Source organism: Stylophora pistillata, chromosome 4 (genome assembly GCF_964205215.1).
Source record: "Stylophora pistillata chromosome 4, jaStyPist1.2, whole genome shotgun sequence".
Lineage (NCBI taxonomy): Eukaryota > Metazoa > Cnidaria > Anthozoa > Scleractinia > Pocilloporidae > Stylophora > Stylophora pistillata.
Genome location: NC_142522.1, coordinates 12,524,468 through 12,550,624, shown reverse-complemented (window position 1 = coordinate 12,550,624; position 26,157 = coordinate 12,524,468). Strand labels below are relative to the sequence as shown.

Here is a 26,157-nt window from a genome sequence, read left to right as displayed (position 1 = left end):
GACGAGTCCAGCAATTATATGTGACCGGGCAGTTCTTCCACTCTGTGAGCCACCAGAAACACCCATCGGCACTCAAATCCTCATCCTCTAGCCTTGTAGTCACTAAATAATTTGGATATATCAACAAAGTTGAAATGGTAAATTGGCCACCGTAACGATTACAAAAGCTGACGTTTCGAGCGTTAGTCCTTCGTCGGAGCGAATGACGAAGGGCTAACGCTCCGACGAAGGGCTAACGCTCGAAACGTCAGCTTTTGTAATCGTTACGGTGGCCAAATTACCATTTCACCTTTGTTGATATATCCAAATTATTTCGTTACCCCCACCGACGCTGCCCCAAACAGTGTCTTTAGAAACTATCAGCCTTTTTATTCACTAGTAGTCACTAGACGCCCTTGCCAACGTTGGTTTCTGATCTCATCCTCTAACTTCTCAATTTGGCACCTCCGCACCTTTGCTACTTATTATTATTATTATTATTATTATTATTATTATTATTATCGCAGAGAAATCAACTGAATGCTACATTCTAATCAAGCAGCACGGGGCGAAAACCGTAACCTGTGAGCCATGGAGTAAAAAATAAATGTACATTAACTAATCCTAAAAAGCTTTTCCGTTGTGTCTACTTATTATTATTAGGATTAATAGAGAAGTACAGAAGGGTCGAGCAAGACTTCCTTAAACTCATCAGTTATAGATCATTCTTATTTTTTTTATAGTAAATTTTTCTTATTCTTTTACGTTGAACGTTTGAAGACTTTGCATTTCCTTTGTCAAGAGACTTAAAATTACTGTTATCATTGTTATCACTATAATCATTTTTAAGCAACTATTGTAAGCAACGTACTGTAACTGAGTCCTGTAGTGTATTGTAAGTAGAGTAATGTTTTGTAAAATGCCAAAAAAAAGGGAAATTCCAAAAAAAAACTATAATCATTTTTATTATCATTATTATTATCATCTTTATTATTATCGAAAAGCTCGAGAAGTAAACGTAGACGAGGTGTGTTTTTCTTAGCTTCTGGTGGACATTTTAATGTGTTTTTCGATTTTTAGGGTTTTTGTCAAACTTTTGTAGATATTTTTGGTGATTTAAATAAAGTGGAGGATTATTATCATTATCACTATTATTATTATTAGGAATGAAAGGATAGGGATGGAGGGTGAGTAGAGCGCTCAATTTCTCCTCAAATGTTCCTCTCCTTTGAGCGGTTCGCACTGAAAATGAAGTCAGAAGAAAACGTAAAGTTGAGACAAAAAATTAATGGTTCCGTAAACTGGCGGGCCGTTTGCCGCGAATTAGTGACGCCTGCAATCACAGTTGGCCAGCTGCCTTCCGTTGAATAACTCTTATTATGGCGGTTGCAGCGGATAGAGAGTTTCCACTCGGAAACGATCTTCCAAATATTCGTCGGCGTAAATATTCTTAGACTTTACTGAGTGCTTTGTTTTTAGTTTGGAAATGGAAGAAGATCATACGGAGAATAAGAGAATGATTTCTTGATTTTATTGGCCATGATCGAGGTGAAAGTGCGCCTACTCCGTGGTTCTGTCTTCTTCGCTGGCGAATGTATCGAGTGTGAAATTATTTTTACAAACGTCGCAGATGGCAAGAAAGGGACCTGCAATCATCCATGTAATCAGGTTAATAACGAGTGTTCCATTGGGAGCAATGAAACGGACAGAATTGCTTGGGCGAGCGCTCAAATACATTGCCAGTGTACGGTAAACGAATCTCGGGTTCTTCTTCCAACTACGAATTCGAGAATGGATCGAACGCTAAACCAAATTTCGCCGGATGCTAATGCTTCCTGTACAAGCTTCGTTCCCTCAAGAGGTTAGAGTACAAACGCTTCTCTACTACATGTATGATTTATGGTTGGAGTTTGCTGGTATACTATTATCGTTTGAGAAATGGTGAATTATTGATCGTGATGTCGTGTTTTGTATCTGATACGTGTATGTCTGTTGCAGGAGAGCAAGGTCGCTGTTTATTGTCTACACAACCGAAGATATTGTTTTGTGATCTGGAGCTTGCTCCTGGAGAATCTAGAACTTGTAAGTTTACGGTGCCTGTGAAGTGATGCAGTTTTGAGTTTAATTGCGTGAATACTTATTTGACAAGTCCACGAGTTGTATTGCAAACGTGTTGATAATATCAATTTCCCAAACTCCAGAGCGATCCGTAACTCACGAGTCGTTCGAATTTCTTGGTATTGCTTCGTCACTTAAACGTTCTGGTGGGCCACTTTGTCTCGTAAAATGATAACAAGGGGTATCTTAATTCATTCAGAAAAGTGCCTTGTTTACGGTATCGTTCATCCGTGAAATGTTTTCTTATCGAAAGTAGTAATATTTAACACGTCTACCTTTTTTCCTTAAGTAAATCAGTTCTTCTGCTGCGTTCGAAGTTTTTGATCAATCGAAATGTAAACTAGTTTAGAGTTGTCTACTGAGATTGCACTTTTATAGTGCAGATTTTCTGCGATTGACTGGCAGCTTGGAGGGGAATTTTACTGTTAAATTTAAGGAATTTGTTGCGCGTTGTGCATCTTAAACATTCAAAGTGTTAAGCTGAGTATTTTCCTCCAACTTTCAATCATCTTTGCATGAAACAAGATCTCGGAATATGCTGGTACTCTAATGCTGTAATCACATTACATTATGCCCTAGGGTTTATGATACCAATCAACTAATTTAGCTAATACTGTTACTGGCATATCTTTTATGTTTTATTGTTGTAGCATATCAGCTTATCAGTCATTTTAATGATTCCTGTGTAAAAGGAATTTGATTTAAGTCAAACATTACAAAATTTACTTGTTGTCAGACTTTCAACTTGTTGTCAGACTTCCAACTTGTTGTCAGACTTTCAACTTGTTGTTGCAGCATTATAGGATGGCAGCTTTCTTGGCTTCTATAAAAATCCAAGTTAGTCAATAGTTAATGACCAGAAAGTTTCCTTACTGGCCCAAGACATGACATGATTAACCGTGTTGCATAACAAATCTTGCACAATATGTGTTGAATTTATAGTTCATAAATTGGTAATGAGAATTTGGTGTTTGATCAAGGTAACAACTTCTGCCTGATAAGTTTGAGTATTCTCATTACCTTTTTGCTGGATAATGTATGGATATTATTGGGAGAAGTTACATGTTGACCACTTCTGGAAGCTAAATGGTTAAAGGAGTAGTGACCTTTCTTTTTCTTAATTTTGATCACTAAACCTTAATAAGAAATCGTTGAGTGGAAGATATCTTGACTGTTTCAGATTTTTATAGTGACACAATTTCATTTGATGGAGTGCCCTCATACAAAGGACATGCAGTGAAATATTCTTACAAGATCACTGTGGGCACCAGTAGAGTTCAAGGACATTCCAAACTTTTAAGATTACCTGTTAGAATATTGTCTTCACAAGGTGAGTGAACCATGGATCAAGAAAAATCCTCTATAATGAAAAACTGATTTTGATCATGTGCTGAAAATTTTCATTGAAAAGAAAATTTTTTGCGAAAAAGTTTATTGTTGCATTTCTTTCCAATCACATTTTTCCATTAAATAATGGAAACTTAACTTGCTTCTGACATGCTTGCACATGTAAATTTGAAGGCCTATTTCGGTCCACAATAGATCTCAAATTTACAATATTAGCACAAGGTGCTTATTGAGCAACCAGTATGCCTGTCATTGATGCATATCTACTTAACTGACCAGTTCTCAGTAGCTCAGAGGTCAAGAACCCAATTAGCTTTAATTTTTTTTTTTTAAAGATTTGGTTCATCTTCTCATGGGGATCCTGCATTTCTTTATCCCTATTGTTTAAAACATCCATCTCTAATTTCTTTTGTTTCACAGGACTTGGTAGGATTGAACAATTTTTATGCAAGCAAGAAAATTCTCAAAATCCATTTTTAGATGATTCTACCCCAGAAACCTCTCTGTTAGATTTAGCAGTGGACATCTTAACTACAGTCACCTCTAAAAGAAATTCACGTAAGTACAGAGCTACTGTTTGTGGATGAAATATGAATTTAGGACTGAAATACAGCTTGATTGCATGATCATTTCCTGCAGTTTAATATTCTGAAAGACTCAAACCCCCAAGAGTGATTGGTATCTTATTTTCCTTACATCATCACTTTTGAATCAAACATGAAGAATTTCAAGATTGTAAGGTAGTAAAAAAATGCTTAACACTCTCCTTGTGCACTTCAGTTTTTGGGGGGTGAGGGGGTAGGGGTGGGCACTTATTTGAGGCTGGGTGCTTATCAACTTCATGGCTGTGCTCTAAGAAAAATTGAAGGGAGCCCAGTGCTCTGAAACTGTGAAATCCAGCGTGCCCAGCATATGTTTTTCATGAAAAAAACTAAGATTCTTGAGATGCCCAAGAGCAAAAGTAAGGTGCCAGGGGCCATCAGGCACTGCTAGACCACAGCCCTAAACTTTTCTTACCTACATTGTGGGTGCCTTTTCGAGGTTCTGTGTTTGATTGAATAAATAACATAATGGTTATTACAATGTCATCTATCGGTAACTTTCTCCAATCCAATTTCTTGTGGAATCCAGTAAGGTTAAATTGGTAGGGACTCCAGGATGTTACTTTTAAAAGACTAAGAAGAACTAAATACTGGTACTTAAATTTTGCTTTTGTTTTCTACAGATGTGTATAACATTGTCAGTAGCAGAGGATCTATAGGAAAGTTTTGTCTCTTTAAATCTGCTTATCGCATTGGTGAAGAAATTGTAGGATCCTTTGACTTCTCGGACTCTCTTGTTATTTGCCTCAAGGTAACCAATTAAAAGCTGATTGGATGCTCTCAACAGTGGAGCACTTTTATTAATGTTTTCAAAAGCCTTGTCAGTTTAGAATACTTTCAACGCTCAATTGGAAATTGCTTAGCAGCCAAATTTTATCAGCAGTAAACATGCAACCTAATGAAATTTTCAACTGTTATTTTTGTTCCAAGTCAGGTGCATTTAATTTTGTTGAATTTGTAGGTCTGCTTGTGGTTTATTAAGGAGTACGAAACAAAACCTTACAAATTGATGTACCTGTGATTTTTTTTTGGAAATTTTTTCTTTCAATGTTTATTAGAAATGTAACCTTGACTGTGTTGTTTTTTTTGTTCTAGTTTTCAGTTGTCCTGCAAAGTGAAGAACACATTCCTGAGAATTCACGCAATCCTTCAAAGCAATCTCCAGATGTAACATACTCTTCTTTCACTTCTGTTCAAGAAAATTGTTTGCACACCAAAAAGACACATCTAGTTTTACCCATACCTTACACTGCTTGTCCAGAATTTGTCTCAGAATTAGGTAAGACAGATGTTTCAGTATCTTTCTGCAAGGTTTCTTATTCTCAGATGGTTGAAGCTCACTAATCTCGGCCTTGTTTAGATCAGCAAAATACTAAACCAGTGAGAAACTTAGACAAAAGAAAATGGATGTGTGTGGATAGGGCACTCATCATAAGAAACAGTTTGTCATGTCATGACCTGGGGATGGGTCATAGTAGCTTACAGTACGTTTCATGTATCGAAACAATTTTTTGATGAGATTTTTGTCTTTTTATGGAAATTGTCCCCTAAAAAATTCCACAGAGTAAAATGTTTGAATTTGTATCTTATGGAATCAAGAAAGTGCATTGTGGCAGCTAGTTATGGAAGCAAAAAAACAATGCCTGTCCCAGAGACTTATTGTACTCATTTGTCACCTAATGGGTCATATCCTCTAGTTTTGTCTGAAACATGGTTATAAGTGCAAAGTAATCCCAGTTTCTAATGTTAATCAGTCATTGTTCCCATTTTTCCACAGTTTGTTTGAAATGGAGACTTCATTTTGAGTTTACATTAGCTCTGTCACCATTACCTGGGGGAGGTAGTCCTGTTCAACCAACAACTCCTTATACAGACACTGCATCATGGCAGGGCCCCTCTGACATTCAGGCAGAAACTATGTCATGGGATCTGCCCGTCAAAATTATAGCTACAAATCCACTGCATGCTTCTTCTATCTCAATGCACAAGACAAGTAGTACAATGGTTTTCTAAGGTGTGGGACTAGTGGAGGTTGTGAGTTCTGCTTTCAGTGGCACCCCAGGTGACCTCAAGTGCAAAGCAATGAATATGCCTTACTCAGTGAGGATCTGGGTGTATGTGGAGAGCTTTTTTCCCAGGATAGTGTACATGTTGTGTTGAGGAAACCCAGACACCACCAGCTCTTGGTGAGACTACAGTGTTAGGTGGAGAAACAACTTTTTCTTTTATTACAGAACAGAATTATTTATTTTTGACTTTTTACTTTGCCTAAGAGTTTGCTCACAGAGATTTTAGTAAAGGATTTTGAAAGGGACAAAGATTCTCAAAATAATGAGAGGAAACCATTGACAACAAAATGAGTAAATAATAATTGTCTCCCCTCTAATTTAAGATGGTGAATGCTTATTTCAGTTAATAACTAAAATTGCACAAATTCTAGATAGAGGTATCCAAAATCATTCAGTTAGAAATCAAATGCAGTGCCCTTAAATTTACCACAAACTCACACAATAAACATAAAACTGATGAACTTTTTAAATTATCTTATCATCAGTGATCTTAGACTCTTGTGTTTCTCAAATGGTACCTTTTGTTCCCCATTTAAGTTATTGAGTTTTGACTGTGTCACAAGGTCACAATGCAGATGTGTGACTAGCTATAGTTCAGTGTCTCTGAAATGACAAGGATGACCAAATGACAAGGATGACCAAAAGTAATATATAAATTTTGAATTGATTATTTTCCACAAGACACATCTTACTTTGAGTATCTTGACACATTTTTTTTTTTATATGAAAACAGTCACTTGTAAACATATCATCTTATGGTTTTTGTGACAGTAGTAACTTGGCTTGAGATGGATATCTCGCACAGGAAGAAATTGTTGATGCCGGTAACTCCAAAGTTCTGATTGTGAATTCTCCACTTTAGCTACTCCACATTTTTTATTAAATTAGTTAGGAGAATTTGGTGTTAGTCCAGAATAACTACTACCAGATAATAATTTGAATATATCAACAAAGTTGAAATGGTAAATTGACCACCGTTACGATTATAAAAGCTGACGTTTCAAACGTTAGCCCTTCATCAGAGCAAATGACGAAGAGCTAATGCTCTGACAAAGGGCTAACGCTTGAAACGTCAGCTTTTATAATCGTAACGGTGGCCAATTTACCATTTCAACTTGTTGATATATTCAAATTATTTTGTTACCCCCACCGACGCAGCCCCAAACAGTTTCTTTAGAAACTATCAGCCTTTACTACCAGATAAGTTTAGTATTCTCATCACCTGTTTCCTGGATAATGTCTGAATACTGTGGTGAGAAGTTACATTTTGATCGTTTCTGGTTGTTGAAGGATCAAGCAACTATGCAAACTTTGTTGAAGATGTTATTGATTTGGTAGGGGTGAGGAGGATATTGTGAATGTCTTATTTTAGCTCTATTTTTGTCACATTACATCTTGTAATTAATTTGTTACCTTTTCTACTTTCTTACTGTCAAACTCAGAAAACTATGAATATCAGAAATATTTTTGGTGAGTTACTGTTTAAGGTAAAGAAGAAGCTAAGCCAGAGTTTAGGAGAAGAATGATCATTCTGTGATGTGCTTGCTTGTCCTGATCTCCAGTATGATCAAACATGTCACTTTTAATATATTTGCAAAATACTCTAGGTGGTTGCCAGGGACTTGTTGCTTTGAATAACTGTGAATTTCTTGTTTACTGTAATAATCATCACAGTTTTGTCTGAGTAGAATATTGCATTTTGGTTGGTTTTGCTGCTGTTCTGACTTCAAATTTTTTGTGGCTTTTCCTTCTCTGAAATTTATCTTTATAAAGTGTTCTATATTTACGGGAGCAAATTCTCTTAAAACACAATTGAACAGATGGGTTTGTTTGTAAACTAATGCACTGTGAAAAATTTAGTGTACATGCACAGCAACTGACATGCAGACCTGAAATCAGCCGAAATCCCTGGTCTCTGTTTTCATTTTATGTATGAGAGATTACTTGTAACAAAATGAATGGAATTATATATATTCAAGAATAAATGACATTATTTTATAAAGTCTGTTGGTATTAATATGAGGTCCTTGTTATTAGGTACGATGTTGTTTACTTAATGGAGATTAGTGAGGGTGTTGTGATCCTTGTAAAAGTACAGAATGTAACTTGGAGCATCTAAGTTGAGTGAGCCAACCAGTCAATTGTGAGAGGCAGAACACCCTGAGGGAGTACTCCATGACAAAATAATAATAATAATAATTATTATTATTAATGATAATGATAATAATAATAATAATAATAATAATAATAATAATAATTGTATAAACAGCAGGTCCTGGAGCCGCTTTTGGAAAATTTAAACTTTAAACTTTATTTAGAGTACATAATTACAGTAAAAAGAAACTGTACTCCTCCTTATGGCCCTTATTGAATTATATACAACTAACTAAAATACTAATTTTCTAAGACACTTAAATACTAAAATATTAAGATACTATGTACTATTACAATGCTAAGATACTAGAAAACTTAATTACTTGAATACTAAAATATTCAAATACTAAACTATTAAAGTGCAAAAATAAAAATTAAAGAGAACTTAAATACCATAATACTAAATTATTAAATATCAAGTTAACTAAAAAACTCTGTCAATTTTGAAGCTGTCAGGTGTAAATTCGTACACTATTAATTCAAAGTATTGTCTTTTGAAATGTTTTGCACTTAAAAAGCAGACAGTTTTTATCGTGGGTAACATCATTCCACAGTTTAACAGCATTATAAAAGAACATGCACTTCATGCTATTGGTACATGGAATAGGAAGGCAATCAGGTAACAGGGACCTTGTATCATACATCTTGTTGTATTTCAATGATGACAGTTTCTGGGTCAGGTACTCTGATGCATGTCCATCCAGGATATTTTTAAACAGACGTAGCTGCCTTTCTCTACATATATGATTGACGGGTAGCCATCCAAGTTCAAGAAATAGTGGCAGAGTTCTAGCTTGAAAAGGAGCATCAAGAATAATACGTGCACATCATTTTTGAACTTTAAAAATAGCATCCAATAGTCCTGCATTACAACTTCTCCAAACAGACACACAATACTCAAGAATAGGTTTAATAATAGCATTGAATAGAATTATATGATATTTGACTGGCAAGAATTATTTAATGCGAGCCAGAACAGCAACACACTTAAAAATTTTTCTCCTGAGATTAGCTACATGGGGTGACCAAGAGAGGAAGGGGTCGATATCCAGGCCCAAAAGAGTTTCTTCTTGAGTTAATTTGCTCCAGTTGCCGACCTTCCAGCCACAAAGACAGTGCACATTCTTCACAGCAGGACAGCTTCTGTTGAGTACCAATAATCATGTATTTTGTCTTTTCCAGGTGAGCTATCATACCATGATCTTTAGTCCATGTTGCCATATCAGAGAGATCCTGTTGAAGTTGTACCTGAACATCAGTCAGAGTTGTGGCACTAGCGTAAAAAGTGGCATCATCAGCAAATAAGCCATTTCTATTCTTCCATGATAGAGGGAGGTCATTAACAAAAAGAAGGAAGAGGACAGGGCCTAAAATTGAGCCTTGCGGAACACCAGAATGCAATACTTTGGTGTCAGATATGGCGCTTGCGAGGGTTACACATTGATGGGGGTATGATAGATAGCTTCTGAACCAAAGTAGTGGTCAGTAACACTCTCAGAGATCACAGGCTAAAGCTAACAAATATATGGTGACAGAATATAGTTGTGCATGCACTGCATTAAATCATAATTTAGAAGCATTTTCTCCCACCAAGAATGAAGCTCAGTATCTGAGCAACTGTACACCTACAGGGCTCGATACTAACTTTTCTACTTACTAGCCTCGTGGCTTAGATGTTACATCAATTTCAGTTTATTTACTAGCCAAACTGACTTGTGGAAATCAAGAAACACTAGCCAAAACTGAATTTCTACTAGTCTGTGGCTAGTTGGCTACTGTTAGTGTTAAGCCCTGACCTACCCCTGCTCTGAACTAATAATGATTACCTGATAACAAGGTAAGGTAAATATCTGGTTGTGGGAAGGGGTAGGGGCAAAGTTGTTGTCATTGATCCAAATATTTTTTGTTTTTGCCTTTCTAGACTTGTTTTTGTGGCAAGGTAAGACAATTAAGAACAAATTCTTTTCATTTGCCAAAGCTCAATGCCACCACCCTGTAATAAAGGTGTATTCTCTCCCATGAACATCTTTAACTTGTCTTCACAACCACAAGCTTCATATAGAAAATAGATCTGGAGGGACCATCTGGCCACTGTATGAGTGGAACTGTATTGCATCAAAGCTAGCAAAAAAACATTTTTCTTTCAAATTTTTCTTGAGTTTAGATATAAAGAGGAAACATAGCTTACAAGACAATACTCTGGTCAAAAAGGTGTTGGGTGCCATCTCTGAAATTTCAAACTTCCCTTGAGTTTCAAATACTTGAGTTTGACTGTAAAACCAAAATGCTCTGATGATGAATATTAGTTCACCTGGAGAAGTGAAAAAATGATCATTTTTACAACAAAAAGCAGATCGCTCAGCACAAAGTAAATGTCAAACAACGTACATTGAAACTCTTCCTAAGTTTTAGTTACAGTTACTTTATCTAACATTTACAAAAAGTTATGTATAAATGGCTATAAAAACTAGTTTCCCAAATATTTGATGAAATACCCAGGCCCTGTTGATAGTCAGTTAAAATAATCAGCCCCTTCCAAAAATAAATTAAACCGAGTGAAGAAAATTCAGCAGCTTTTAATAAGTTTCAACCATCAAATTCCATGCAAACACTAGGATACGTTCTGAGTACCTCTATCTGTAAGTCCATTACTGAGCAGGTTTACACCGTTGTCATAAAAACCCCTTCCTGCCATTGGGTAGGTAATGGCCATAGTGAAAGTGAAGCAAACTTGTCCATCCACTACTGAGCTAGTAACGCAGGTTGTACCATTTATAATCACCATGAAATGCCCTAATCTTAATCCATCACTAAAGGCAAGATTATTTGAGAGTTTAAGTATGGATGGGCCTACAGGCACAGAAACTTATAAAAATGTTATACATCTTAATATCACAATGCATGGTATCTAGTCAATCCACCACCACAAGCTCACAACCACAAAACTTGCCACCACTCAAAGTGAAATTCACACCGATAGCCATTTGACTTCATGTGTAGCCTCTCGTGTGAACTTACATCAAATGAAAGCTAAGGTGTAGTAGTATAATTTGATTAATACCATTGTCAGAATGAAGCATTATCATTAAGATTTAATGCTCTTTCTCTGGATTATTAAAAACTGTCCTGCAAAGCCCAGAAATTGAGAATTAATATCAAGGGTTTCAATCATTGAAGAATAAGTGTCGTTTGATGAAGCACAAAGCCCAAGTTTTTGACATTTCTTCTCAAAAGGTACAATCAGAAATTACACAGTGATATGTTTTTTTTTTTTTTTTTTTTAAAGAAAACAATGAGAAATTATGCACCGGCTCATCATTGTCCCTCACAGAAAGAACCTGTTTATTGATGTAAGTTACAAACACACAACGTTTAAGTCAAACCGCCACCAGTGGCGACTTAACTTTGAGTTATGGCGAGTTTTGTGGTGGCGAATTGACCGTAAACCCACTGCAAAAATAGGGTTACAAGGACAGATCGAGATGACAAGTAGGTGAGTTATAGAGAAAAATAAGGTTTACAATACAGAGCAATAACGCAGCAACATACATCGACCAAGACTAAACCGTAGGAAAAATTAAAAGGATCTTAAAATGTGGTCGAAGTAGTGTTGTGACGATTTTGTTTCAAGTTTCTCTAGAACGAATATTTCTTTCGAAGGTCAAAACGCATCTTACGAAGACTGGAGCTAGCGTTGTACCTCATAAAACATTTGGCCAGCTTTTCAAACTCTCCACTGTCTTTTAGAAATTCCCCGGGTGTCTAGTACACGCTTGTATTAACTAAGACACAAATACTACAATAACTACTTCCAACTACACATAGCACAACTTAGCGAGGTGCTCCAACAAGAAATGCAATAAAACCAACGAGCTTGACTTTCGTTCGGATCGAAGGGAACCAATCAGAAACAAGAAATATGAAAAGTTTCGACCAATCATAAGTCGTAAAAACTGACCAATCAGACACCTGAAATCTGCATTTATATCGTTCAATCATCAACGATTGTATTACATTTGTGTGTTTCAACTGAGAGATAGCTCTGTGAGAGAGGACAGTGGTAATAAAGAAATGGCTCGTACGAAGCAAACAGCCCGTAAATCAACCGGAGGAAAAGCTCCAAGGAAACAGCTGGCAACAAAAGCAGCACGTAAAAGCGCCCCATCAACTGGTGGAGTGAAAAAGCCTCATCGTTATAGGCCGGGAACTGTCGCCCTTCGAGAAATCCGTCGTTATCAAAAGTCGACCGAATTGTTGATCAGAAAGCTTCCATTTCAGCGCCTTGTTCGTGAAATTGCCCAGGACTTCAAAACTGATCTTCGTTTCCAAAGTGCAGCTATCGGTGCTCTTCAAGAAGCCGCAGAAGCGTACTTGGTTGGTTTATTTGAAGACACAAACTTATGTGCCATCCACGCCAAGCGCGTGACCATTATGCCAAAGGATATTCAACTTGCTCGCAGAATCAGGGGAGAACGTGCTTAAAATATCCTATATTTTGCTGTATATATTTAAACTTTTACGGATCATATCCAAAGCAAGGAACTGAACTTGATACGATGCATGCATTAGTCGTCAGTAACAACTTCTATTCATATCACTCAAAATGGTCTATTTTTTGGTTAATTTTTCTTCTGCAGGGATTGCTGCTTTGAAGAATTTTTCTTTTACCAACCGTTTATACCAATATTGTATACTAGCCAGTTTTAAGTTGTATTTTAGATGTCTGCGCCATCTTTCGCTGTTTTATGTCAGTTACTACTGGAATCCGTATTGGCGGGCGAGAATAAGGAGTCTTTCACTGACTCGTTTAATTTGCGATGAATGAGGACTTCAAAAGACCATATTGTTTCGGGTCTCTGGATTTTGTAAGATAAGAACTGAAAGTCGCCCGTTCCAATTGAAACGTCTGCTCTATATAGTAACGATCTCCTGTGTAACATATCCATTTTTAAACTTATTTAAGCGGCAATAAACTGTCTTCAGTAAGTTTCCTCTATCATGGGCTGATATTCATTTGTGTTGTAACTTTGTAGTCTTTACTATCCAGGGAGAGAACAGGTGATGTTTCTCTCTGGGTAGCCACAAGACGGAATTTGTCGGCCTGTGTAAATAAGCGAGCAATGCAAAGTACATTTCAATGGCGACATTTAGCCGTGTACCACTTCCAAACTTAAATTTTCAAAATAATTTGGATATATCAACAAAGTTGAAATGGTAAATAGTTTCGGAAATGGTAAATAGTTTTTTGAAATGGTAAATAGTTTTGGCTAATAGTTTCTTTCGAAACTATCAGCCTTTAAATTTTCAAAATTTGTATAAATGAAGTGCGAAGAGTGAACCCCTTCAAACAGTTTAACGATAACTATCGCAGGTCAATGGAATGGCGCCGGCTGTGGTTGCTTAGCGTCTCGCACGAGATGAATTAAACCGTGATCTACGACTATCTTTAAATGTTAAGTCCAATGCTTAGGAAAGACAGCTTGAACTTAAGACACATTCAATGTCGAGAGAGGTCGCCAGGGTTTTACCCACTGTAGTTATGAAAGACACCGCTCCCTATAGACCTGTCTCAGTAATGATTCGAAAGATGATAAATTTAGGCGATGAACGATTTCCGCAAGAGATCTCTGACAGACAGTATCAGGCTTCCTCTCTGATCCTTGTTAATTTTCGTAACTTATTCGTCATTTCTCCGGAATGCTTCGTTATCTCAATACCAGACCTCGTCGCGTTCATAGCAGAAACAAATATGGCGTCCACTAGGTTGAGCAAGTTCTGGTTTTCAACCTCCAGTTCAGTTAGTAATACTGTCAGTACCTTACGAAAAGTAAGAATTATTATATTTATAGAGGCTATTTGATAAGAGGATCTTGTTAAGACTGTTCGGTTGTGCTTGAATAATTGTCTAAATATTGTTTGACCTTCGCTCTTTGCCTGCAGGTTACCGGTGTGTCAAGGCGTTTTTACTCCTCAGAGGTAAAACAAACTACCAACCTTTCTCAGTTCGCTAAAGCTGTTAACTAAGGAAAAATACTGTCCATCCTCCGATTTATGTTAGCTCTCTGTTTCCACTACGAGTTCACGTGGATCAGGTGCCATTCATTATTGCGTTAGGTATTAAAAATGTGTTGCCGGGCAGTCTGATATTTAAAATATAGTTATGGAGGAACACGCCATCCACCTTCCTAGAACAAAACACATTTGAAAATCTTCATTGAGCATCAGTTCATTAGAAGACAGGAAATATGTAAATCGAGATTTTTCTGTGGGTTGGTTTGGTGTTCAGTTCGTAGTTCTTTTCTACCCAAATTTTTTCTGGAAAATTAATGAACTGAGAAATGAGTGATCTATAAGCTTCCTGACGTGCATTTCGCGTCTTTTAACTTTGCTGTCGCCCTACTGATTTACACTAGACACAGAAAGTAACACTTATCCCTGGCGATGGGATAGGACCAGAAATCTCTGATGCTGTGAAAACTGTGTTTGCTGCTGCAAAGGTATAGACATCTTCTATGTTAAAGAACCTTTCTTTTAAGAAATGATGAAAATATCAGATGATTCTCATTTCTAAATAAAATACCCTTTTTGAGATGTACAAGTTCAATGACCCCTCCTCCCCCCCCCCCCCCCCCAATGTGGTAAAAAGGGGAGAAGGGTAATAGAAAACACACATTCAGGATTTTAAGAGCAGCTAATCATTGATTGACAGCTTGTGTAATTTGAGATGAAAATTAAGGATTATGCACACTTGATATCCTGTTTGGGACCTGTGACATCTTACTAGATGGTGGATTTTTTATTCTGCCCAGAAAGTTGTCTTTTCAAATGTTACCTCACCCTTTCCTTTGTACATCCAGGGCTAGACACTAACTTACTAGCCAAGTGGCTAGTGATATCTTAGATGTTTTTAGATGTTACAACAATTTCAGTCTGTTTACTAGCCAAACTGGATAGTGGAAATTTAAAACCACAAGCCAAAACTGAATTTCTACTAGTACGTGGCTAGTGAGCTACCGTTAGTGTCGAGCCCTGTACATCAGATGCTAGCTACTAATTTTGTGAACTTAAAATCACCACTTATTCCTGGTACTGGTAATTATTTTAAACTTCCTGGTCCGATTGCTCTCTTGAATGAGCTTTATTCGTAGACCACTGAGTTTAATTTGGGGCTGTACTCTTAGTAGAAGTACCAGGTGCCTATATACTGTAGGTTTCTGTCTCACTCTGTTGGGTTGCTCATCTCTTATCCTTTTCATTCCCAATAGTGACTAAAGAGAAACTTTTCTTAACAGTATGAGTACATTTTCAAGTAGAACAGCAATGAAAAAAATATATATATATATCAGTTGGAAGGTGCTGCTTGAGTTTAGGGAAAATTGTAAGAAATGTATAGTAGACAGTGCAGAGAATTTTTATTTTCATGTTGGGAATCAAAGGGCTAAAGATCTTCTTAAGAGTAAAGTCATAAGCTCTAACAGGGGACTCTTTATGGTGGACAATTTACATTATCAACTCAGTTGACAAAACCAAATTATCTTGTTATATGCAAAGTTAGTAGAATGTCAGAGCTGAGCAAAGAGTTTCCAGCAATCTGATTGGTGAAGGGGTTCCTTATATGATGTTATATAAACCACTCCACGCGGTTTATATAAAATGTTAAAATAAAATGTTAATAAATATATATTTAACAGCTTTATTGTAATCGTAATTCGCATTATGTTACATTACATTACATTACGATTGGGTTATAGAGGGAGGAACTTAATCCCCATATTAACTATACCCCATATTATAATTATAATAAATTACATGTATCTATACAAATACTTGAACAATACATGCATGCGTAAGAATTTTTAAAATATGCTATAAATATATAAATCATTTAAAATAGACTTTTTTCAAAGCTTTTTTAAAGTTATGTACAGATTTATGATCTAAGACAGATGATGGTAGCTTATTCCAACAATCAATATATCTGTTCCTGAAAGAATATTTAAATACATCAGTACGAAAAAAAGGCTTGTAAAGTTTATAAGAGTGGGAGTTTCTAGATTTTCTATTACTGTAAGACATAGTATCATTAATGTTTCCAGCAGAATATCCCTTTATAAACTTGAAAAGCTGGACTAAGCCCAGCTCTACGATGAGCAAGCGTCGGAAGATTGAGGGATTTTAGACAATCTTCGTAGGAAGTGTCTTTGCCAGCGATCCATCTTGTAATATTTCTTTGAACCCGTTCAAGTTTATCGATCAAGTATATTTGGTGGGGGTTCCACACTTGACAAGCATACTCAAGTATTGGTCTAATCGTAACTTTGTAGCCCTTGAGTAAAGCCTCATGGTGTGACCCAAGGCTTCATTTGAGTAAACCCAGCAATCTGTTTGATTGTGCATCAATAGAGAGAATGTGAGGTTTCCGTGATACATCATCAGAGAGAATTACCCCAAGATGCTTATGAGTAGATACTTGATCAATAGATTTATTGTCAATGGAGTAGTTGCATTGTGCACGATTTCTAGCTCTGGTGAACTTCATAGCTAAATGAATGTTACTAAAATGTTATGATTTTATAAATTTCTCTGTTGTTCAGCTCTGAAATTATACTAAAACAATTATTTGCCTCAGGTTCGGTGAATGTTGTCAAATAATCCCCTCGACTTCGTCTCGGGGATTATTTGACGATATTCACCTCGCCTTCAGCAAATAATTATTAATTAGTCCCCTTGTGGCACCCAAAGCTCCAGTAAGGCACAGCCTTGTAATTTTAGCTTTTTGGTAACAAAAGTTCTGAACAGATTAGCACTTACTTTGATGAATTATATTTCAGGTTCCTATCGAATGGGAAGAAGTTACAGTGACCCCAATACTTCTCCCTGATGGGAAGACTACCATTCCAACAGTGGCCATCAACTCTATGAATAAGAACAAGATTGGCCTTAAAGGTTACACAATCTTGACTTCTTTTGAAAATGTCATTCCAATCACATCCACTGTAATAATAAAATAAGTGAATAGAATTGATTGTCATGATCACTTTGAATTTTAAAGGTGACAGTTTTCCAATTCTGGTTTCTTTTTTTGTATTTTAGAATAGAATTATTTGTAGAAGTTAAAGGGAATTGAAATTTCAAACAGCTTTGAAAAGGGAAGAAAGTTTACAGGATCCTTTAGATCATAATGCCAGTTGAATTAGTGTGCAATGCCAGATTTATCAGCCAGATTTTATGAGAATCTGTACAATTGTAAATGTATTTGGGTGCCAGTTTTTTAAGGGAATCAATACTGTTGGTTTAACAGGTCAGGCCAACAAATTCTTACAATATGTACTGGTCATCATACCCTGGGCTCTTTGAGAAATAACTTTTACAAGTGATCTGCTTTCAATAAATTTGGATATAAACCAAACTAATTTGGCTCAGTATGTATGATTGAAGTGTTACTGGTAATCTTACCAATGTGCACTAAATATAAATTAAAGCAAACACATTTTTACTTTAATGTACTTCTTGCATCAGCTTGGTCAGTTTGGCGTTTCTTTTCTTTCAAAAGTTCCTTTTAGCTAAGGTTTTTAATGATACAGCATACGGTAGCTCCTCAAGAACAGTAGTTGCTCAAGACAAGTTTGTCTTTTTTACCTGGGAAGCTTATCTGTAGGCTATAGCTGTACAGGACACTTTTCCTCTCCTGCCCAATGTTTAAATATCTATACATGGGCGGTTATAATAGATATTTCAATGATGATGTGTTTGTTTGTAACAGGGCCGTTGGAGACAAAGATTGGTAAAGGACATGTATCCATGAATCTGACTCTCAGAAAGTAAGTGACCAAAAAGTTTCAGTACTAAAACAGTTTTTACATAAGTGTGCTATTAATCTTTTTGATGTAAATAGCACCATATGAGCAGTAAATTTATTTAAACTTGTTTTTTTTTATAGAAGTCTGCTTTAAAACCAAACTAGAGTAATCTTTAGACTTTGTAAGGTTCCATGTTGTTTCTAGACTATTGAATAGAGTTGTGAATAAAGGGATTCTGCTTTCACCTAGAGGTGAACTGTCACATTGATCACATCTTAAAATTTTCTTGTATATATATAATGTTATGGGTTATTAGTCATCGTAGCTTTTTATTGTTTGTTTTTCTCGTATTAATATTTTATACTCATGTGAGTTGAACTCTTTCAGACTTCCCTAATGGCATAGTGCTAGACTAGTGTTTTTCCTCTTCTCTTCCCTTCTTTTTGTGTGACTGTGCATTTGTGCTTTCTCACTGACCTGCAATTTACTTTCATTTAATGCTGATGTTAACTGGCTGCCTGGGTTTGCTGGCCCTTTTGGTTATTCCAGACAGCCAGTACTCTAATTTTGTTTTCAATATTTTGCATTTATAAGGCATGAGAGCTAGTACAAATAAAGATTGTTGTTGTTGTCATAGTTTTACAACATTTATTTACACCAAACAATCCTTTTATAAACCCAGAACATTCAGCCTGTATGCCAATGTTCGACCATGCCGATCTATAGAGGGTTATCCTACAGCATATGATGATGTAGATCTAGTCACCATTAGAGAAAACACGGAGGGAGAATACAGTGGAATAGAACATGTGGTAAGTTGGTAGAGCTTAATACATATCTAGGCTTGGCCAGTTGCTAATTGCAATTCATTCTTCCTGACTCTGTGAAAAGGGGTGATATGTGATTTTAATTTGCTCTTCCTAATAACTTGAATTTGAGTTCTTTTGAGATAGCGATAATTTCTGTTTCTGTTAAATTTCTGTTTCTGTTTCTGTTAAAAACATAATAGATTGATGATAAATAAAGCAAATGCCCAACTACATGGAAAGTGGATGTTCTTTTAATTTATAGGTTGTTGATGGTGTAGTACAGAGTATCAAGCTGATCACCAGAGAGGCTTCTCAAAGAGTTGCAGACTTTGCTTTCCAATATGCCAAAGCAAATAACAGACAAACTGTCACTGCTGTACATAAGGCAAATATCATGTAAGTTGATGAAAAGCTGCAAAGATTACTACCACTATTAATTGTCTGTGGAGAGTAAGTCTGAGTAAAATGCTTTTTCAATGAAAGGCTCGCCTTGGGTGACTCAGGAATTTAGTTTTTTCATACAAAGCATATGCTGGGCATACTGGATTTCACAGTTTCATAGCACTGGGCTCCATTCCATTTTCCTTAGAGCACAGCCTTGCCGCTATGTAAGATCGAAAGTATATACCTGAATTAAGAGCAGTTAAGTCCATCCAATTAAAGCCAAACAATTCTTCATGGTAGATGAAGAATCTCAGTTCTACATCAATGCTCTATGATTGCTTCTTTTGTTCATCAGTTCAAATGACCTTATTGTTCATATGAATTGGTTGTGAACAGGTACATGGATAATAAAAATGGAAGTGATTAAGGCTATTAGTTTGGAGCAGAAAAAATAAAGCTGCACATTTTTTTTTTTTTTTTCATTAGCAATTTTATTGTGCTCCATGACCAATTTTTTTGCATTTGGATAAGTCAAAATGATTAAATCATGCAAAGAACCAAGTATGGGTCATGAATGCAACAGTCATAGGGAAGGGAGGTTGAAGCCCTCTGCTATGTTCTGGGTTAAATGTGAGTCTGACACTCTAAGCTTTTACACCTTGCTCTCCTAAGATGAAAATCCATCTACTAAACTTGTATCCTTATGTCACACAGGCGACGTTCAGATGGTCTTTTTCTGCAGTGCTGTAGAGAGGCTGCTGAGAAAAATAAAGATATCAGATACAATGAGATGTATCTAGACACCACTTGTCTAAATGTAAGTTTGAAAAGTTAAACAGACCAAAGGAAATGAGTTAGAAAATAATGATATGTGTAAAATAACTTAAAACTCCAATAGCCAATAGACCACTTTCATAAATGGCTGCCCGATTAATACTCTTTTGTTTAAATTTAAATTTGCCTAGGTGGCCTCGTTCTCCAGTACAAAATTCAAAAGAATACATTATCTCAAGCGAGGCCACCCAGGCAAATTTAAATGTAAACAAAAGAATATTAATCTGGCAGCCATTTATGAAAGTGGTCTATTGAGCATTGAAATATTGGTTACAATGTTGTTCGCCTTTCCAAAACAGAGTTGGTTACATTATTGTTCACGATTGGGTAGTTTGTTTGGGTAAAAGTGGTTGGTTGCTCTTTATACTTCAGATTGTCTCAGATCCATCAAGTTTTGATGTCATGGTAATGCCCAACTTATATGGAGACATTTTAAGGTGAACCATTGAATGATTATTGTGAGCTTTCCAAAACAGAGTTAGTTACATGATGATTGTTGTTCTTGTTACCACAATCGAATGATGCTTTCTTGTAATCCATTTTGTCACCTATAGTCAGTTGGACTCCTTTTCTTGTGGAAATTTCCAATTTTGCAATCAGACAGCAAAAAAGCAGGAACATTACTACACTTTTACACTTGTCCAAGCATGGTTAGATGGTAGATATTAGTGGCTTACTGTGGCTTGTGTCCTTGTTTTAAGTGATTTGTGTGCTGGATTGATTGGTGGCCTAGGTGTAACACCCAGTGGGAACATTGGCGCTGATGGAGTAGCCATATTTGAATCGGTAAGTGTTTGAAGGATGTAAGGACTGTAACTTTGAATTGTGTAATCTAGAGAATTGTTTTTAGCTCAGATTTGTTTTGAGGGGTCCATGGGATAGGCCAGAGAATCTAGGTACCGTAGCTTATTTTATAAGCGTTTCATTACACGACTCGGGCAGTCAGAGGGCCAATAACTAAAATCAACCAATCAAAATGCTCTATTGCCGGTCAATATTCTGTCAGTATTGGACCGGGCACTGTCCCGAATGGTCCCGAATGATACCGCACATGCGTCCGTTTGAACTTCAGTCGTATAATTAATCTCTTATTAACCAAGCTTTCTCGGGACCGTACTGGAAGAATATCGGCCCTCGGTCTTTTTTGTACGGACCTCGCTGCGCTCGGTCCGTACTGTCAAGACCTCGGTCCGATATTCTCCCATTACGGCCCTCGCGCTTGGTTAATAAGATATATGTATTTACCTTCTTATGTCAAAAAGAACTTAGACTTTCTTTTATGATGTTCACAGAACATCATGCAGCTAGCTCTTGTGTTCTTGTTTTACAACATCGAGTTACTTTTTTTATAACTATCTAAATTTTGTGCATTTTAATTATAGCATCATTTAACTCTGGGTACGGCTCAGTGCTCTTTAAGATTGGGGGTGGAGGAGAGGGGGAAAATTTGGTTGTTCAGCTATCTCCACTATTCAATTGGGAAAAACTGTCTTGGACACAGAAGGCGGGCTATTGTGAGAAAATTGCTCTAAAAGAACTCAGAAGTAAATTCTAAAGTTACTTAAATTTTGATGAGGTGTTAAAAAGTTGACCTCTCGGAATGAGGTCTCTTTTTTAACGCAGTTTCTTTCACAGGTTCAAGATTTGAGAGAACCTTTTCCCTTTTTTTTTGTCTTTTTGGAGAGCACATTGAATGGTGGAGATCATAAATTGCCAAACTGATTTAAATACGATATGTGAATAATTTCTTGATATGGCCTTTTGCAGGTTCACGGCACAGCTCCCGATATCGCAGGTCAGGACAAAGCTAACCCCACAGCACTCCTGCTCAGTGCTGTGATGATGCTTAGACACATGAAACTAAACTCACATGCAGACGATGTAGAGAGAGCTGTGCTCGCAACAATCAGAGATGGAAATGTAAGGATGTCTTAGAAATATATCCCTTATTTCCTGGGAATAATAAGAATGGCATTTCTCTTAACAGTATTGAGCAGAGAAGCGTTTACTTTGTAAAAAAAATCCTGAACAAAGAAATATGAAATGAATTGTTGTTGAGTGAGTCGAGAACGTAACGTAACGTAACGTAACGTAACGTAACGGGCGTAACGAGAATGAGCAGCGTCCTAATTTGCCACTGAAACCCTTCTTAACTGTACTTCCCTTTTAATCCATGACCCCTAAGAGTGACCAGCATCTAATTTCTCCTTACAATATCACCCCTGAATCACACATAAAGGTCACGAGAATAAATAAAGTGATCAGCAACTAAAGTTCTTTATTGTAAAGCGAATTATCCTCGTCGCCATCCTTAGGACGTGTCTAGTATGAAGAACATGCATGATGATGTAAGGGTATAATCGTTTAACGGAATTGCAGGAGTTGTCCTATTACCTTGCAGAACAGGCGTTTTTTGTTGTTGTTGTTGTTTGTTTGTTTGTTTGTTTGTTTTGTTTTTGCGTTTTTCGGGCGAAATGAGGCAGGCGCGAGGGCAGGAGCATTTGTTTGTGCTCCTCCACTAATGCGTGACTCGGCCCTCTTGCCTCGAGCTCGTTTCAAGTTTGCCTCCGTTCGCCTGAAAAAACGCAGACAAAATTACGCCTGTTTTCAGGCTAGCTGGGTGGTGGAATATCTCTGATCTCAGCCGTGGGGCGTTGATCGGATACCACGCATTCTTCATATGAAAAATTAGAAGTAATCAAATGAATGACGATTAGTGAGGAAGAGAGTCAATTTATGTTTGTGTATCAACAGGCATTGACAGGAGATTTAGGTGGAAGGAGTACCTGCTCTGAATTCACGAAGGAAATTTGCCGCCATCTTGAGTAGTGAAGTTCTCTAATGTTTAGATCTTCCAGCTGGTTTTTGGAGTTCTTTTCAGTAACTGATCATTTTGGTTGTGCCTTTCTAACAGAAGATTGAAAAAGATATCAAATTGAAAGGTCCATGGTGCGGCTGAAAAAGTGATTCCTGATTTATCTTTCTTGCACAGTGAGGTCAATGTTTTAACGTTCCTCTGTTAACTTAGCTTTCTCTGCTTCCTTAAACTTGTAAGAATTTATTCCGAGAATTACCATCAACTCTGTAGCTATTTGGGTTTTTGTTCCTTCAGTCTCTGTTTGGAGTTGATGACTGATTGGGACGATTTTTTCTGTAATACTCCGCAATAAACGATATCTGTGATCTTCTTGAAGAGGGCTTTGAACAGCCCAAATTGCTTTGATACATAAAAATGAGATGTACATTTTAAAAACGAGACAATTTGACCGTTGGATACATCTTAAGTTCGTTACCTTTATTGAAATGATTGCTGAAGCAGATTATGTAAAGTTGTACATGAATTTAAAGCAATACAGTAAAATAAATACATTGCAATTTAGCTCGTCGTTTTTTAAACTTTTTATATAAACACAAAAGATCAAACCTCTGTACCAGGTCTTTCTTCTTTATTCTGTGGGATTTCCAGTCGTCATTTGTGCCCTTTCAACGTGATAGCAAAGTGAGTCATAATCGGTCTAAAGCCTCTTTACTTTTCGTATTGATTTTCGTCGTTTTTCACATCTTCCCGGTATAAACACCTTTAAAATTTTTATGAAACTTCCCCCATAGGTCATAAAAACTCCGATCTTACACCAGGGCAGTTAAAAATCCCTCCTCTCTGGGCGGTGCATGTCTCTTTCGCTCTTATGGCCACCTATTTTGATCTAATAGGAATAAAAGAATCATGAACTGAGTTGCTACTGATCTCTTAGTTATTTTAATTGTTCGAATCATTAGTGCCAAGGAACTACTAGTTTTTCTGTTTTCCCTAACAACTGAGAAGCGTACGTGGAGCCAACTTTTTGCTTGCGCGGCACCTTTGTCCGCGTACGGAACAAAGTCTCAGATTCATAGCAGGATGTGCGCAATCGAGACACCTAGAAGTTTCTGGTTATCTGTGGGAGGTGCTACACAGGGGAGGACAAGCCGAGTGTCACATGTGTTCACATATTTATTTTGCAAGGGAAGTTATCACGCGAATTGGGAAGAAAGGTTTATCATACCAGACTAACTTCTGGTCCCTTCCAGCGTATGAGAATACATGTTGATAACAGCGCCATGTTGACATGACTCAGTGTTTTATCTTAAAGAAGTGCCCTTCAAATAGTAAATCAGAGCGAGGGTGCAGCTTTTCCGTTCTCCGACATGTTCCCCAATTTTGAATTTCTGAAGCCATTGAAATTTAGCAACACGCTTACGACTGTGTACTGTGCAAACTTTCATTTCCTTAGTGCGTGCGAATGGGTTTGTATTTCACACCTTGTGATAGTATTCACTCACAAGGCGTCTTGTTTGCTTATCACTGCAGTTAGTAAACAAATAGAATGCCACCTCGTAGCAAACCTTGCTTGTAGGCAATAACCCGGTTTTACACACAACAAAGCTCGGACGAATTCCAAAGGAACGCAACAAGTTTCCATTTGAAGAGTTTTCGATTGTTCCAGAATGAAAATGACAATAAAAAACTTACACACCCGAGACGCCAACGCCGTTGTCAGATATCGTTCTTATCGGTTTTAAGTGGAGGGGCTGATAAAGCGGAAACTTGAAATGATAAATCAAAATTCTTGGTGATAAGTTGACATTCTCGTCATTTTTTCGCTTTTCGTACCACACTCATTCTCTTCTCTGTCCCGTTCTTTTTGATCAGAATAGTGGACGCCATTCGACACTTTTTTTGTTTTGTTTTGTTTTTTGTTTTTTAACTACCATCGCCACCACGTTTATTTCATGAGGGGCCGACCATTTAACTTTAGAGGGAGGGAGAGGTGGGTGATTTCTGGTCATCAAGAAATTCTTTTTCTAGCAATCTGCTGTGCAGGATTTTTTTTCCGTTTTAAATGCTCTTTTTCCTCTGTTCATTTGGGCTGCATGCAACTTTTTTCTTCCAACAAGCGCTTGCAGGAAAATTTTTTTCAAAATCACCGACCCCTCCCCCCCTCATATCGTCTATTGTAACTCCGTCTGGTCGTCCACATCTGTATCTAACTTAAATATAATTTATTATTTGCAAAAGCGAGCTGTGCGGGCTATCACCAACTCAGACTATCGAGACCACTCTGCCCCTTTATTCTCCAAACTAGGAATTTTAGATATTTTCCAAGTCAATACGTTTGAAATCGCTAAATTTATGTTTTATTTCAAAAATAACTTATTGCCCCCATTGCTTCTCGATCTTTTTGTAAGGAATAGCCAAATTCACAACTATGGTACCAGAACAGCCAGTAATTATCGAACGCATTTGTGCCGTACAAATGTCAAGCAGTTTACAATTCTCTACCAAGGTCCTAAAATTTGGAACTCCCTCCCTATTTTAGTCACTCGTTCGTCAAACTTTCTCAGCTTTAAAGCGAAATTGCAAGAGTTTTTACTCAAATAATCACTGAATTGGCCAAGCCGCACATTCGCAGCACTTTTTCTTTACTTAATTTATTATTGTAAGTGAGGTGGCTCTCCCATAAGCCTGGTGGCTTCTTGGGTCTCCTCGCCTTCTAACTGTTATCGCTGTAATTAACTATTTTTTAATTGTTAAAATAAGGCAAATAAAGATGATGATGATGATGATGATGAAATGGTCGGCTCCTAAGGGGTTCGAAATCATTCAGAGGGTTTACCTTTGTCAAAGACAATCAACTGTCAACTGCCTAATAAGTACAATACAAACACAATTATCAGACCAGTTGTCTGTATCCAACTGTATTGAGGCATACTTAAATCTACTGGAAACATTTAATAACCGCTCACCACTATGGACACCAAATCGCTCCTAGGGAGAAGGTATCTCAGTCCCTATTTAGGTTTCGTCCATGCTCTTTGAGACGTAATTCAAGATTGAGCTACCCCGCCTCACAATATCTCGCTCTATTTTATCAGAGTACATTACTGACACATTTACAGGCGCCTTGGTTTTATTTTCTAAAAGTTCAGTGCAGGTAGTGCAACACCAACATGCGCAGTACTTGTTTCGCCCCTCTAACAAACCATTTTGGGGAGGTCTTACTTATCAAAAAGAAAAAAAAAA

The 26,157-nt window shown here is 37.0% G+C and overlaps 4 protein-coding genes across 6 annotated transcripts; 3 read left to right on the top strand and 1 right to left on the bottom strand.

Annotated features, from left to right (window-relative positions):
• The first annotated feature begins 1,333 nt into the window (after positions 1–1,333).
• LOC111334053 (RAB6A-GEF complex partner protein 2) lies at positions 1,334–8,117 on the top strand. The gene is made up of 7 exons (XM_022939738.2): positions 1,334–1,840; positions 1,978–2,061; positions 3,278–3,427; positions 3,865–4,002; positions 4,670–4,797; positions 5,142–5,325; positions 5,824–8,117. Exons 1-7 carry the CDS (start codon positions 1,519–1,521, stop codon positions 6,057–6,059), a joined length of 1,242 nt encoding a protein of 413 aa, XP_022795473.1. The 5' UTR covers positions 1,334–1,518; the 3' UTR covers positions 6,060–8,117.
• Positions 8,118–9,450: 1,333 nt separating this feature from the next.
• LOC111334051 (uncharacterized) lies at positions 9,451–12,147 on the bottom strand. Of its 3 annotated transcripts, none has more exons than XM_022939735.2 (4): positions 11,970–12,147; positions 10,901–11,079; positions 10,458–10,580; positions 9,451–9,542 (listed from the first exon to the last, which is right to left on the bottom strand). In XM_022939735.2, exons 1-4 carry the CDS (start codon positions 11,972–11,974, stop codon positions 9,529–9,531), a joined length of 321 nt encoding a protein of 106 aa, XP_022795470.1. In that variant the 5' UTR covers positions 11,975–12,147; the 3' UTR covers positions 9,451–9,528. The 3 variants fall into 3 exon arrangements, with proteins under 3 accessions (XP_022795470.1, XP_022795471.1, XP_022795469.1); XM_022939736.2 differs by having other exon boundaries at positions 9,451–9,502; XM_022939734.2 differs by having other exon boundaries at positions 9,451–10,580.
• Positions 12,148–12,279: 132 nt separating this feature from the next.
• On the top strand, positions 12,280–13,265 carry LOC111334052 (histone H3.3). The gene has a single exon (XM_022939737.2). It carries the CDS (start codon positions 12,341–12,343, stop codon positions 12,749–12,751), a length of 411 nt encoding a protein of 136 aa, XP_022795472.1. The 5' UTR covers positions 12,280–12,340; the 3' UTR covers positions 12,752–13,265.
• Positions 13,266–13,969: 704 nt separating this feature from the next.
• Positions 13,970–23,475, top strand: LOC111334096 (isocitrate dehydrogenase [NAD] subunit alpha, mitochondrial). The gene is made up of 12 exons (XM_022939785.2): positions 13,970–14,096; positions 14,210–14,245; positions 14,683–14,766; positions 17,101–17,215; positions 18,033–18,090; positions 18,752–18,881; positions 19,141–19,274; positions 19,977–20,079; positions 20,469–20,533; positions 20,798–20,882; positions 21,864–22,016; positions 22,851–23,475. The coding sequence occupies exons 1-12, from the start codon at positions 14,019–14,021 to the stop codon at positions 22,923–22,925; spliced, it is 1,116 nt and encodes a 371-aa protein (XP_022795520.2). The 5' UTR covers positions 13,970–14,018; the 3' UTR covers positions 22,926–23,475.
• Positions 23,476–26,157: the final 2,682 nt, after the last annotated feature.